The sequence below is a fragment of the Otolemur garnettii genome, unplaced genomic scaffold, assembly GCF_000181295.1.
Source record: "Otolemur garnettii isolate 467f Iridium unplaced genomic scaffold, OtoGar3 scaffold00137, whole genome shotgun sequence".
Lineage (NCBI taxonomy): Eukaryota > Metazoa > Chordata > Mammalia > Primates > Galagidae > Otolemur > Otolemur garnettii.
Window position 1 is genome coordinate 4,800,839 of NW_003852532.1, and position 12,548 is coordinate 4,813,386.

The following is a 12,548-nucleotide window of genomic DNA, read 5'->3' on the forward strand; positions in this document are numbered from 1 at the left end:
TAAAATTGCAACACCTGCTTTTTTCTGCTTTCCATTAGCCTGAAATATAGATGACCATCCCTTCACCCTGAGCCTATATTTGTCTTTTAATGTAAGATGAGATTCTTGTATACAACAGAGATCTCGTCTGAGTTTCTGTATCCAATCAGCCAATCTGTGCCTCTTTAGGGGACAATTTAAGCCATTCACATTGATTGAAATTATTGATAAGCCTGATAAAATTTTACGTATTGAGTTGTTCAAAAGTCCAGTGGACATTTTTAATCCTTTTGCCAGTGTAGAAGTTGGAGTTTGATCAATAGTTTCTGAGTTAGTTTACTTTTGCAATGGAAGATTGCACTGCTCATTATGGAGAATAGGTCTGAGAATATCCTAGAGAGCTGGGTTAGTTATGGCAAATTTCTTCAATGCATGGATGTCATTAAAGTATTTAATTTCTCCATCATAAATTAAACTCAGTTTAGCTGGATACAGGATCCTGGGCTGAAATTTATTTTGCTTTAAGAGATTAAATGTTGATGACCACCCTCTTCTTGCCTGAAAGGTTTCAGCAGAGAGATCTGCAGTTATTCTAATATTCTTCCCCTTGTAGGTTATGGTTTTCTTACATCTCACTTCTTTCAAGATTTTCTCTTTCATATTCACTCTAGTGAAGTTAATTATGATGTGTCTGGAGGATGTCTTATTCGGGTTGAGTCATGATGGGGTTCTGAAGCTATCTGCAATCTGAATTTCAGGCTCTCTTGACATATCTGGAAAGTTCTCTTTTGTAATTTCATACAGAAGAGCCTCTGTGTTTTGCGAAGCAACTTCATTGCCTTGAGGGATTCCTGTGAGGTGAATATTAGTTTTCTTCGAATTATTCCAGAGCTCACTGAGAGAATGATCCATTTTTGCTTTCCATTTCTGATTCTCTTTGGATGTTTGGACATATCCAGAAGCTTTGTCTTCTATGTCTGAGATCCTTTCTTCTGCCTCCTGCACTCTGTTACCAAGAGATTCTATCATATTTTTCAGATCTTTGGGGGCTGCAATCTCTTGCTTTAGTTTCAAAACGTTTGGTGGTTTTGTCTTTGAATTTGTTGAATTCTTGAGTGAACTTTTGGAATGCTCCTTGAATTTCTATTTCTATCTTTGCCTCTACTCTATCAATCTTATTTGCAATCCAAATTCTGAATTCAATTTCTGACATCTCAGCCATCTGTTTATATAGGGGATCTTCAGTTTGGTCTGCCACATCCTTTCTTAGGAGGGTTGACCTACTCTGGTTATTCATATTACCAGCCACATCCTTTCTTGGGGCGGTTGATCTACTCTGATTATTCATATTACCAGAGCTTTTTCACTGATTCCACCCCATGATTGTTGGCTTTTCCCCTTGAGGTTTGTCAAGGACCCATACAGTGTTACGGCCTGAGAGACTGGGGACCTGCTTGGTGTGATGGGGCTAAGTGGCTCTGTCTTATTTTCAGCTGGTCTCTGTCTTACCCTAGTGATTCAGTTTCTCTTGGTTGAAGTCTCAGCTGTGGAGAAATACCAGCAATTAAATCTCTCTGCCCCCTCATAACCAACAATTGGGCAAGGAAGATCAAACCTTCCCTCAACCATACACCCAGGGTGCCCTTTTGAGTAGTCCCTGGGTGATCTGCCCAGTTTAAGGGGTCCAAATCAGTTGTCCCAGTTAGCACCCGTTTCAGGTGGAAAAGTTCAAATGTTTCTGGCAGCTAAATAAGAGGGGTCTGCTCGCAGCTCAGATATAACTTGCTTCAGTGCTCTGTGAGGGCAAAGGGGCCCACCCAGCAGATGGGTTAGTCTGGGAAAGTTAATACCTCCTTCCCCATCTTTCACCCAGTCACTCGTAATCCCTCAGATCTGTGACCCTATTCACTCCAGTAGGCAACTGCTCCCAGGATTTATGACTGCCAAATCACCTGAGAATCTGAGTCTGGCAGGGGGCCCTTGCATGTTTAAATTAGGCTGTGAATGTTCTCTTAATTCCAACCCCTCACCTTCTGTCCCAGCCAGATTCCTCTGCAAGTCAGAGGCTGCTAGAGCTGATGAGGAACTCAACCCTGGGCAACAAACAATTAGAATTTACACTCAGGTGTCGATCCCTGCCTTTGCCCACCCACTGCCTTGGTCTCAGCATTCCCCTGAGTGCAAGGTGCTTGCTGGGAAGTCTGAGTCCAGTCTGGCAGGGGAAGAATTTAGGCTTTGCAAGTTGTTGGTGTTCCAGCCTCACACCTTCTGTCCTGTCTAAATTCTTCTGCAAGTTAGAGGCTGCTAGAGCTGGTTAGGAACTCAGCTCTGGGCAGCAAGCAAATTAGAGTTTACACTCAGGTGTCAATTCCAGCCTCTGCCCACCCACTGCCTTTGTCTCAGCTTTACCCCTGAGGGCTGGTGCTAATGGTCTTTTTACTTACGAAAGTTACCAAGTCTGTTCTCCCTGTGGCTGCTGTCCAGAACCTCTGGTTGCCCAGAGAGACGGGGATCACCTATCTGGAATGGCGTCAGTTCGCAGCTCAGGATGCCACTTTGCTGTATGGCTTCCTCCAAGCCAACTTTCTTCTCCTCACTCCTGTGCCACAGTCAGCACAGAGCAGCACCAGCCCTTTCCCCCTCCACTTCTCTCAAGGAGATGCCCAAGACTCTGGACTCCATAGGTAACAAACCTCCAGACCTCAGAGTGAGGGGTGGGGGAATCCTCAGAGTTCAATGTTGCAGGTGGGGAATATATACAGTTTTATACAGATTTATAGTTTTATGCCTGGCAGGAGGGTGCCATGGCATGCCAGCAGGGGTAGGAGGTCCATTTTTTAGGGGGTCTCTCCCATGGGATAGAGTGGGAGGATGTTTGAACTCTGCTCGCTTGTTTGCATGGCGTAAACTGCGAGCCCTTGTTATGGGGGAAGGGACTCCCGTCTGCTTGGTGGTGGATTTTGTACCTTTTGATTGTATTTTTGGGGTCGCAGCTTGCCTCAAGAAGGTTAAAATGCACTCTTCAATCTTCTCTCTTGGCTCCGCTCCAAACCATCAGCTCCCTTGCTAAACTTCTGTCCTTTAAGCCTCCTTCTGGACGGGAGCTTCTGTAAAAAGCTGGCTGCAGTCCGCCATCTTGGCTCCACCACTAAATACGTTTTTAACTAATTTAAGTAGGTTGCAGAAAAAATGATTTTTCCATGGACTTGTTATGTGTTAAGGTCTTAGATACTTCATTTCATATGCAATTTTTCACCATGTACTTGGATCAGTCACTAAAATAGATGTTTAAGATAAAATGATGTGATATGGTCTCTAAGAATTTTATTCTCATTTCTATTTAGAACCAGTTACTATCAGTAAAGTTCTAAGTATTAGGTCAAATGAAAGCTTTATATTTGTATGTTATCTATTTATTCAACAAATAATCATAGAGCACCTACTTTCTGCTGGGAAATGTTCTAGGTACTGGAAAGAGAGCAGCAAACAACACAGACGACATCCTCATGAAGCTTACATCTCAGAGCAGCTCAGCAAGCAATGTGCAGACAGATATATGACAAATGCTTGGGGGAAAACAAAGGGGGACACCAAGAGATGGATGCAGTTCAGATGGGGTTGTCAGCAAAGACCTTTTTGATTCCATCTGAGCACACAGTTAAGGGGATGGACTAATGGTACTACAGGGAGGTTTGAAGAATGAGCAAGTGTGACTCATTGATTAACAGGAAGCGATACTCTGTGCAATTCCTCTTCCTAAGCTGTCCAATTCCACATTACTTAACATTGATACTGAGAAGAAAAGCTGTTTATAATTTAATATTTGAACTAAATTCAATATTCAAGCCAAAAGCGAATAGCTATTAGAGGATGTCAAGTTTCTGACATGAGGAAGGAGGTTTAATTTGGACCATGTCCTCCTTCCTTCTTCCCTCACAATCTACCTTATTTTCTCTCCCATCCCTCTCTCCAGCAGCTTTTTACCTTCTGCCAGCATAAAAGAGCAGCCAGTGCACCTCTTTTTGAAAACCTTGCTATGATGAGTCATTCGGGATGCTTTCAAAAGTTTAAACTGATATTCATGAAGAGGGCTAGTGCCAGCCCTCTCAGTCTTTATAAAGACTTGGCAAGTGAGAGATCTGTGTAAGATCAAGGCAGATCTATTCCCCCTGACTCTCAGACCAAGATCAAAGATGTGGGCCAGGTTTTCAAGGCTGACAAAATGGCAGGACAGTGTAAGGAGGCATATATTGCAAACAAAATAGGCTATACTTTCAAAGAATGTCCACCTAGCCCTGGTTCATTCAATTTGAAGTCCAACATTTTCCACACACTTAACAATATTTGGCTGGGAAATTGATCTTTTTTATCCCTACTCACTTAGGTTTGAATAACACTCCTATCTGTACTGTGAATGATGATGAGAATATGTTGCGAGCATTGCACAGTGGTGACCAGCTTAGCCACGCCGAAGAGGGTAAGATACCATGTGCCAAATGCAGTTGCCCACCTAGCGCTCCAGACTCACAGAGCTCTGGCAGAGGAGTGTCACCAACTTCGACCGTTATCAAAACGCTCCCACGGCCTCATTCTGGTGAGTCCTTCTCAACTGATAAATCCTTATGCTTCCTGCAAATAATTGGGAAGAAAAATTGATATGATTGCTAAAATAGGTATGGTGAGATTTTTTAAGATACAAAATTTCCTGTGAAATAGGTTATTCATTATAAAAAAATTTCACTCTTCTAATTTCAATTCAATAGAACAATAATGTTAAAAATGTTATTACTACTATTATTACTTGTGTGCAATAGATCCATGCATATTTGGCATGGTTTTGGTCTCTAATATCTACAGAACTAGCTTTAGAGATGTCAGAAGTGAATGTTCAGCTAATGCTGCTGAGGGAACTATGCCAGGCAAAAAATGAGTCTAGAAAATGCAATAGGGATGGAGCTACATGTTGACATTGTCCTCACCAGGCTGTCATCTCCTTCAGGTCAGGCCCTGGTGTTATTGCCTTCAGTGTTTCTCCCATTCTTCATCTCTCCCCATGTCCCACCACAGTGTCTGGTCCTTAATAAACAAGTCAATCAATTAATTAATCTTTACCGAATTGAAGGGAAGAGGAAATGATCAAAAGCAAAGTGTGACAGAATCCAAAGGGCAAGGTAAAATAGAAAAAAAAATTCTGCATGGTACAAGTTATAGTCAGTTCTCTCTCTCCTACCCTATACAATTACATGTTATTATTAAAACTTTTAGGGCATGTGAAAATTAAGTACAATGTGGTAAATAGATAGTATAATATCTTTCTAAAGATAGTGTAATAAGAAGAGTGATCATTTATAGAGAGCTTACTATGTGACAGATTCCATTCTAAGCTCTTCTCACCTAACTTGGTTCATACTTTCAAGATTCCTGTTCCTTTCCTTCTATCAGCATTGAAGAGCCAAAGCCCACTTATTCCACCTTCTTTCTGGTGTCCCTTCTTTATATTGTAGAACCTAGAAATTTAAACACTACATTTGCAAGAAACAGCCATTGATGGAAAATAAGAATTAGCATCTAGGAAGATTTCTATGGCAGACATGGGCTGTCACCTTTTGGTGGCTTTCTCTTATCAAGCATGAACAGAGATATGAGTTTTTCTCCTATAAGATCTCAGTGTTCAGGTTCTGGATTTATAGGATTCAAAAGGCAAAGTCAGTAGATGTGATGGCTTTCTGATCTCAGAAGCATTCCACTGGCTGAGCTTGAGCCTTATGGATGTTGCAGCAGCCACAGAGGTACCAGTGGCTGACTCCCTTCCTCCTGACTGTCACAAAGACTGTGCCTCTTTCGGGGGACCAGGCCTAAGTTGTTCTTGGAGTGATTTGGCATGATTGAGACCATAGTCTCACTGCTCCAGCAATATTAAAAACTCCTCATCCCCTCTCTTATTTACATTTTTGCTTAAAACAGAATGGTTTCTGTTTCCCACATCTGAACACTAATTGAATTAGACTTACCATTCATAACTTGGTTTTCATGACTTAAAGAGAGGCGACTTTAAACTTTCTTTTCCTATTTTTCTTCAGCTAGACCTCATGAATTTAGTTACTTTGGCTATATGCATAAAATCTTTTCATTTTTTTGAAGGTTTTTGTGATAACTCTGGCTTTGGTAAAAGAGATAGCATTGTTTACAGAGAATATATCTTTAATTTAATGTAAAGGAAAATTTGGCAAAGTTGAAGAGGCTTTGGGGCATGGTAAAGGGATTTAATTAAAAAACCAAGTAGGAAATAGGTAGGATTAAGAGGCTGATAAAACAAGAAAGAAAAACTAAGCAATGTAATTATGTAATTGTAACTCAGGAAAAATCTCTTTCTGTCTACAAAGCAAATGACAAGCAAATTCTCTTTAATGAAAAAGAGAGATAGTTATATAGACAGGAAACAGAAAAACACATCTTATACTGAAAGACATACTTCTAAAATCAGTTTAACTGAGCAAAAAGCACTTATAATATATCTTTATATCATCATCTTGGGCATTGAATTAGTTTTTATTTATTTATTTATTTTTTGTAGGTCATCAGTGTCCTTTTTTTTTTTTTATTAAATCATAGCTGTGTACATTAATGCAGTCATGGGGTACAGTGTGCTGGTTCTATATACAAACTGAAATATTTTCATCAAACTGGTTAACATAGCCTTCATGTCATTTTCTTAGTTATTGTGTTAAGACATTTATATTCTACATTTAGAAAGAGTCACATGTACCCTTGTAAGATGAACCATAGGTGTGGTCCCACCAATCACCCTCCCTCTCCCCATCCTCCCCCCTCTCGTCCCCTCCCTCTCCCCTTATTCCTGGGCTATAATTGGGCTATAGCTTTCATATGAAAGCTATAAATTAGTTTCATAGTAGGGCTGAGTACATTGGATACTTTTTCTTCCATTCTTGAGATACTTTGAATTAGTTTTTAAACATAAATACACCTTTCTTATGTTATCACAATACCATTTTACCTACAAGTTTCCTAACATTTATAAACAGATCCCTGAGTCCACTACAATTTAAATTCAGACATACTCTCATCTATTTAAGCAACTGACACATTGTATGTCACATGCTAGAAATTAATCATCAATTTAACATAAATGTATCTTTCCTCAATTTCATTTCAGAGCCCAGTAGAAAAATGAAAGAGTGCTTCAAAACTTCCAATGAGAATCCCTTAGTAATTAAAAAGGTAAAGAAACAACTATTTACAGTTATTTATTTGGTTTGACTTCTATCATTGCCTCTCCTTTTCTCCATATACTTTCCTGAAAAGTCACCATGCTTCACACATTTTTATAGCAGTAGTAGTAAAGTATAATTAACTGACATAAAGTGCACATATTCAAAATGTACAATTCAGTGAGTTTTGACAAACACATACATACGCCTAGGAAAGTACCACTGTATTCAGGCGAATGCACGTATGCATCCGCCCCAAAAGTCTTCTCATGATGCCCGCACTCCCATAGGCAAAACTGTGCCTTCGGGGTTTGGCGCCCATAGTTCAAAGGGCTAGGGCTCCAGCCACATATACCAGAGCTGGCGGGTTCAAATCCAGCCCGGGCCTGCCAAACAACAGTGACAACTACAACCAAAAAATAGCCGAGAGTTGTGGCAGGTGCCTGTAGTCCCAGCTACTTGGGAGGCTGAGGCAAGAGAATCACTAAAGCCCAATAGTTTGAAGTTGCTGTGAGCTGTGAGCCTGAGGGCAACATGGGGAGACTCTGTCTCAAAAAAAAAAAAATAAAGTGCCTTCTCTCTGTCACTAAGAATTGGCATAGGGTTTGTTGAATTTTATATTAATAAAATCATATAGTGAGTTCTCTTTTTAAAATATGGTTTCTAAGCTGGGCATGGTGGCTCATGCCTATAATCCCAGAATTTGGGAGGCTGAGGTGGGTGGCTTGCTTGAGCTCAGAAGTTCATGACCACTATGAGCCAAAGCAAGACCCATTTTCTAAAATAGCCCGGTGTTGTAGTGGGTGCCTCTAGTCCCAGCTACTCGGAAGGCTGAAGCAAGGGGATAGCTTGAGCCCAGGAGTTTGAGGTTGCTGTGAGATATGACGCTGCGACACTCTTCCCAGGGTGACAAAGTAGGACTTTGTCTGAAAAAAAAAAATTTGATTTCTAACTTACGTTTTTAAGATTTGTCCATTTTGTTAGGTAGATCAATAGTTTATTCCTTTTTACTGCTGAGTACTATTCAGTTGTATGGTTATCTTCCAAATTTGTTTATCCATTCACCTACTGAGAGATATTTAAGTTGTTTCTAAAACTTTTTTTTTTGAGATGGAGTTTTGCTCTGTCGCTCAGGCTAGAGTGCACTGCTGTCATCATAGCTCCTTGCAACCTCTAACCTCTTGAGTTGAAGGAATCTTCCTGTCTTAGCCTCTTGAGTATCTGGGACAACAGGTACATGCCTGTTTTTTGTAGAGATGGAGTTTCACTATGTTGCCCAGGCTGGTCTCAAACTCCTGGCCTCAAGAGCTCCTTCTACTTCAGCCGTCTAAAGTGACATTGCCAACTGCCCTGTTTTTAATTTTTGACAAAGCTAATGTGGAAATTTGTGTACAAGTCTTTGTATGGCCACCTATATATTTTCTTTTCTTCTGGGGTAATATCTAGGAGTGAAATCACTGGGTCTTATATAGTAGCTGTATATTGAAAATTTTCAGATATGGCAAATTTGTTTTCAAAATGGTTGATCCATTTTGTATTCCTACCAGCAGTGTATAAAAGAGTGTCCTTTCTTCCTCATCCTTTCAAAATTTACCATGGTTAGTCCTTTGGGTTTTAACCAATCCATTGGGTATGTAGTGGTATTTTAATTGTGGTTTTAATTTCCATTTCCCTAAAGGCTTATGAGGCTTTTATATTCTTACCTGCTGTCCATGTATCTTTTTATAAGAAGCATATGTTCAGATCTTTTACACACTTCTTAAGTTGATTTGTTGACCTTTTTATTGTGACATTGTAAAAGTTCTTTAAATATTCTAGATATAAATCTTTTGTCATATGTTTGGCTTGCAAATATTTTCTTCCAGTCTGAGAGATAACAGTATCTTTTGAAAAACCAAAATTTATAATTTTGAGGAAGCCCAAATTGATTTTCTTTCCATTACAGTTTCAAATCTGCATGCCATATATCTTTCTGTTGGACCTTATTGCAATGGCTAGAACCTCTAGCACGATGTCAAATAGAGTTGATGAGAGCAAATATTCTTACCTGATACAGGCCCAAAACATTAGATTGTCACAACCAAGTGTGATGCTACTTTACTTTATTCATAGATGTTTTTTACATGGCTAAGGAGCTTCCTTTCCATCCCCAGTGTGCTGAGAGTTTTATCAGAAAGAGGGATGAATTTTGCCAAATGCTTTTTCTATACCTATTTGAGATGATCATATGATTTTTCCTTTTTAGTTTGTTAATAATAGTGAATTATGTTGGTTCACTTTCAAATGTTAAGCTGGCCTTACATTCCTGCTATAAGCCCCACTTAGTCATGATGCATAATGCTTTTCATGCAGTAAATTTCATGAAATATTTCTTAGTATTCTAATGTTTATGCTCATGAGACTTACTTGTTTGTAGTTTTCTTATAAGGTCTTTTTCTGCTTTTAGTATCAGCATAATGCTGGCTTTCTAGAATAAGTTGGGAGCTCTTCTTGAATATTCTAAAAGACTTTATGTATAATTAATATTATTTCTTCCTTTAAAAGTTGAGTAGAATTTTTCAATATAAAAATTAGATTTGGAGTTTTCTTTGAGTTGACGTTAACTACAAATTCACTTTCATTTTTTCGTATCTATAGACTATTTAGGTTATCTATTTTTTCTTTAGTGAAATTTGGTAACTTGTACTTTTCAAGAAATTTGTAGGTTTGTCCTTAAGTTGAATTTGTAGGTAAGTTGGAACAGGTACATTTACCTATGACTTCTAATAGCCTCCATTCATAAGTTGAGTTGTATGTCAGTCAGATGTTTGTAACTCAGGGACTGCCTATATTCATTCTAATTTTTTTTAAATTTTAACAAACATTTTTGGTATTCAGTGGGAGAGTTGAACAAAATATATGCTGTAAGTCTTCAATTAATGTCATCAATAGACTCTTGGAACTTGGACTTTAAGGACCTTGTACAGCAGGTCCTTGAACAGCATGATTTCCTTCAGCCATTTTGCTGTAACATTGAGGAGAGGAAAAAATATTTTTTTTATACATTGTTTTGCTTAACATCAGTTTCCAAGAACCCATTCATGACATTGAGTACTGACTACATTACCAATTCTTCAAAAATGTCTGCATAATAAACTTAAAATAGTTTTTAAATATAATATAGTTTCATTTTCACTAAACATCAACAGCTAAGTATTGTTCTACCAATATTCCAATCATCACCTTCTCATGTTGACTGATTTAGCCACTAACTTCTATGTGTCTTTATATGTTGTCACTTCTGAAGTTTCAAAAACCTTTCTTGGAACAGACACACACATCTAAGGCTTCTACAACTCTTTTGGACTTAAAGCTCCTACAATCTTGTCACTTTTTAAAGTTGCAAACAGTATATTTGCCTTCCAGAACAAGAAAATAGGCTTTCTATTTCCTTTTCCAGCTAATTTAGGAAAAAATATTAGTTGACCTTTCTAACTCATCATCTCTCTGCTGTCACTTAGTAGAGCAAGGAAGTAGCAGTCTGCATCATGTAGTCTCTTCACAGACAAAACATGAAACCTCTCAGCTGTCAATTCCTGGTTATAAAAGAGAAATCTTTTCAATTCAACAGTAAATCTCATGGGTCATGAGTTGATTGTTATCTGGAATTGCAATGTAAATAAAAGTTATACACTGAATATTAAAAAGGTAGTATGTTGGTGTTTAACTCAGAGTTTAAAATGATTTCAGAGAAGTTAATAATCCAGCACTATTTGTTTCATTTCCAAATGCACATACACGATACAGCTTTAAAAAGGGTTAAAGCTAACCTCTTTTTAGTTTCATGGATTTCTCATATTAATGACAGTATTTCTCATTCATTTTACATTTAATTTTTATAAGAAATATAAGTAGATGCAAGTGTATAATGATTATATTATACTTTTGATTTAGGAAGAAATGAAGGGCAAAAAGCTACCATCAGCTCCAAAGACATCCTCTACTGCTGGTTCCGGGTCTTCAGAGAGGATGACTTCCAAGAACGACATCAAAGCGAACACTGTTAGCATACCAAACTACCTGGATCAAGAAATTAAAGTAAGCAGCAGGGTCATTAAATCCAAACATGGGAACAGCATGACAACACAAAAAGAAAAAATCCTACAAATACTTACATACAAATATTTAGCATCCTTGAGATACATGAATTATTCCTTATTGATGACTAAATTGATTTAAAACTACTTAGCCTAAAATCTAAGGCATACTCCTATTGTCATTTCCAGTCTTTCTCCTGGAATCCTGCCTCTTACATAAACACAACCTTTGGTTTATACGTAATGAAAATCTTGGTGTTGGCCAAGCAAACCCATTCCTACTCTTTTCATGTCACTCTTGGTCATTTTCATAATGCTTGAGAAACTCTACTCCTAACTTCTTGCCACTATCTATACATTTACATCACTTATTTTAAAGCAAAGATTTTTCCATCTGACATTCTTCTTCCCCTCTGATCTTTGGAAAACTGGAATTATAACTCAAACTTTTCTGTGTGGGATTATAAACTGTTTTATTAATAGTAATGATGTCATATGAGCTTCCTGGAATGTTCTCTCCAGCCACAATTATTTCTGAGAATGACATAAAATGATAAGATGATATTTGTTATCACCAAGTTTTTCTTTCCTTGAATTCATTTAGTAACCTCAACTTTGCATGATAAGACCCACTACTATGAACTGAGGGTCAAAATATTATAATGATGACTCTAGGGGCAATTTTCAGTAATCAGTATCTATATTTACAATTACAAATAACAGAGCATATTGTAAGGATAGTTTTTGAAAAATCCCTTAACAAAGAACCACCAGATGTTCCAAAAGTCTCCATACGTGGGAAAATTGCACGAACAGCTGATATCTTGAAATGTGTTCACCATGAGTGAGGGAAAAGACTTTGTGTATGTGTGTGTGTGTATGTATAGAAAAAGGTGACCAACAGGTAGAAAATATTTTGTAAATATTTTACAAAATTTTGTAATGAATATTTTGTAAATAAAGGTACATTTAGTTACAATTTCCCATTGTCCTACGCATGATAATGTTTAAGATACCCTGCATTTTAAAAGTAGAGTATAGGCTGGGTGTGGTGTTTCATACCTGTAATCCTTGCACTCTGGGAAGCCAAAATGGGTGAACTGCTTGAGCTCAGGAGTTCAAGACCAGCCTGAGCAAGAGCAAAACCTGTCTCTATGAAAAATGGAAAAACTAGCTGGGTGTTATGGTGGGCACCTACAGTTTCAGCTAGTGGGAAGGCTGAGGCAAAGAGGCTCACTTGAGCCCAAGAGTTTGAAGTTGCTGT

General features: G+C 38.2%; 1 protein-coding gene across 1 annotated transcript in view; it reads left to right on the forward strand.

The window, feature by feature from the left end:
• Positions 1-12,548, forward strand: part of CUNH4orf17 (chromosome unknown C4orf17 homolog) — a 51,903-nt gene that overhangs the window by 29,906 nt on the left and 9,449 nt on the right. The window contains exons 3-5 of the mRNA XM_003798523.2: positions 4,364-4,573; positions 7,154-7,218; positions 11,142-11,285. Coding sequence (XP_003798571.1) covers positions 4,364-4,573; positions 7,154-7,218; positions 11,142-11,285 — 419 coding nt within the window. The remainder of the gene's footprint in view (positions 1-4,363; positions 4,574-7,153; positions 7,219-11,141; positions 11,286-12,548) is intronic.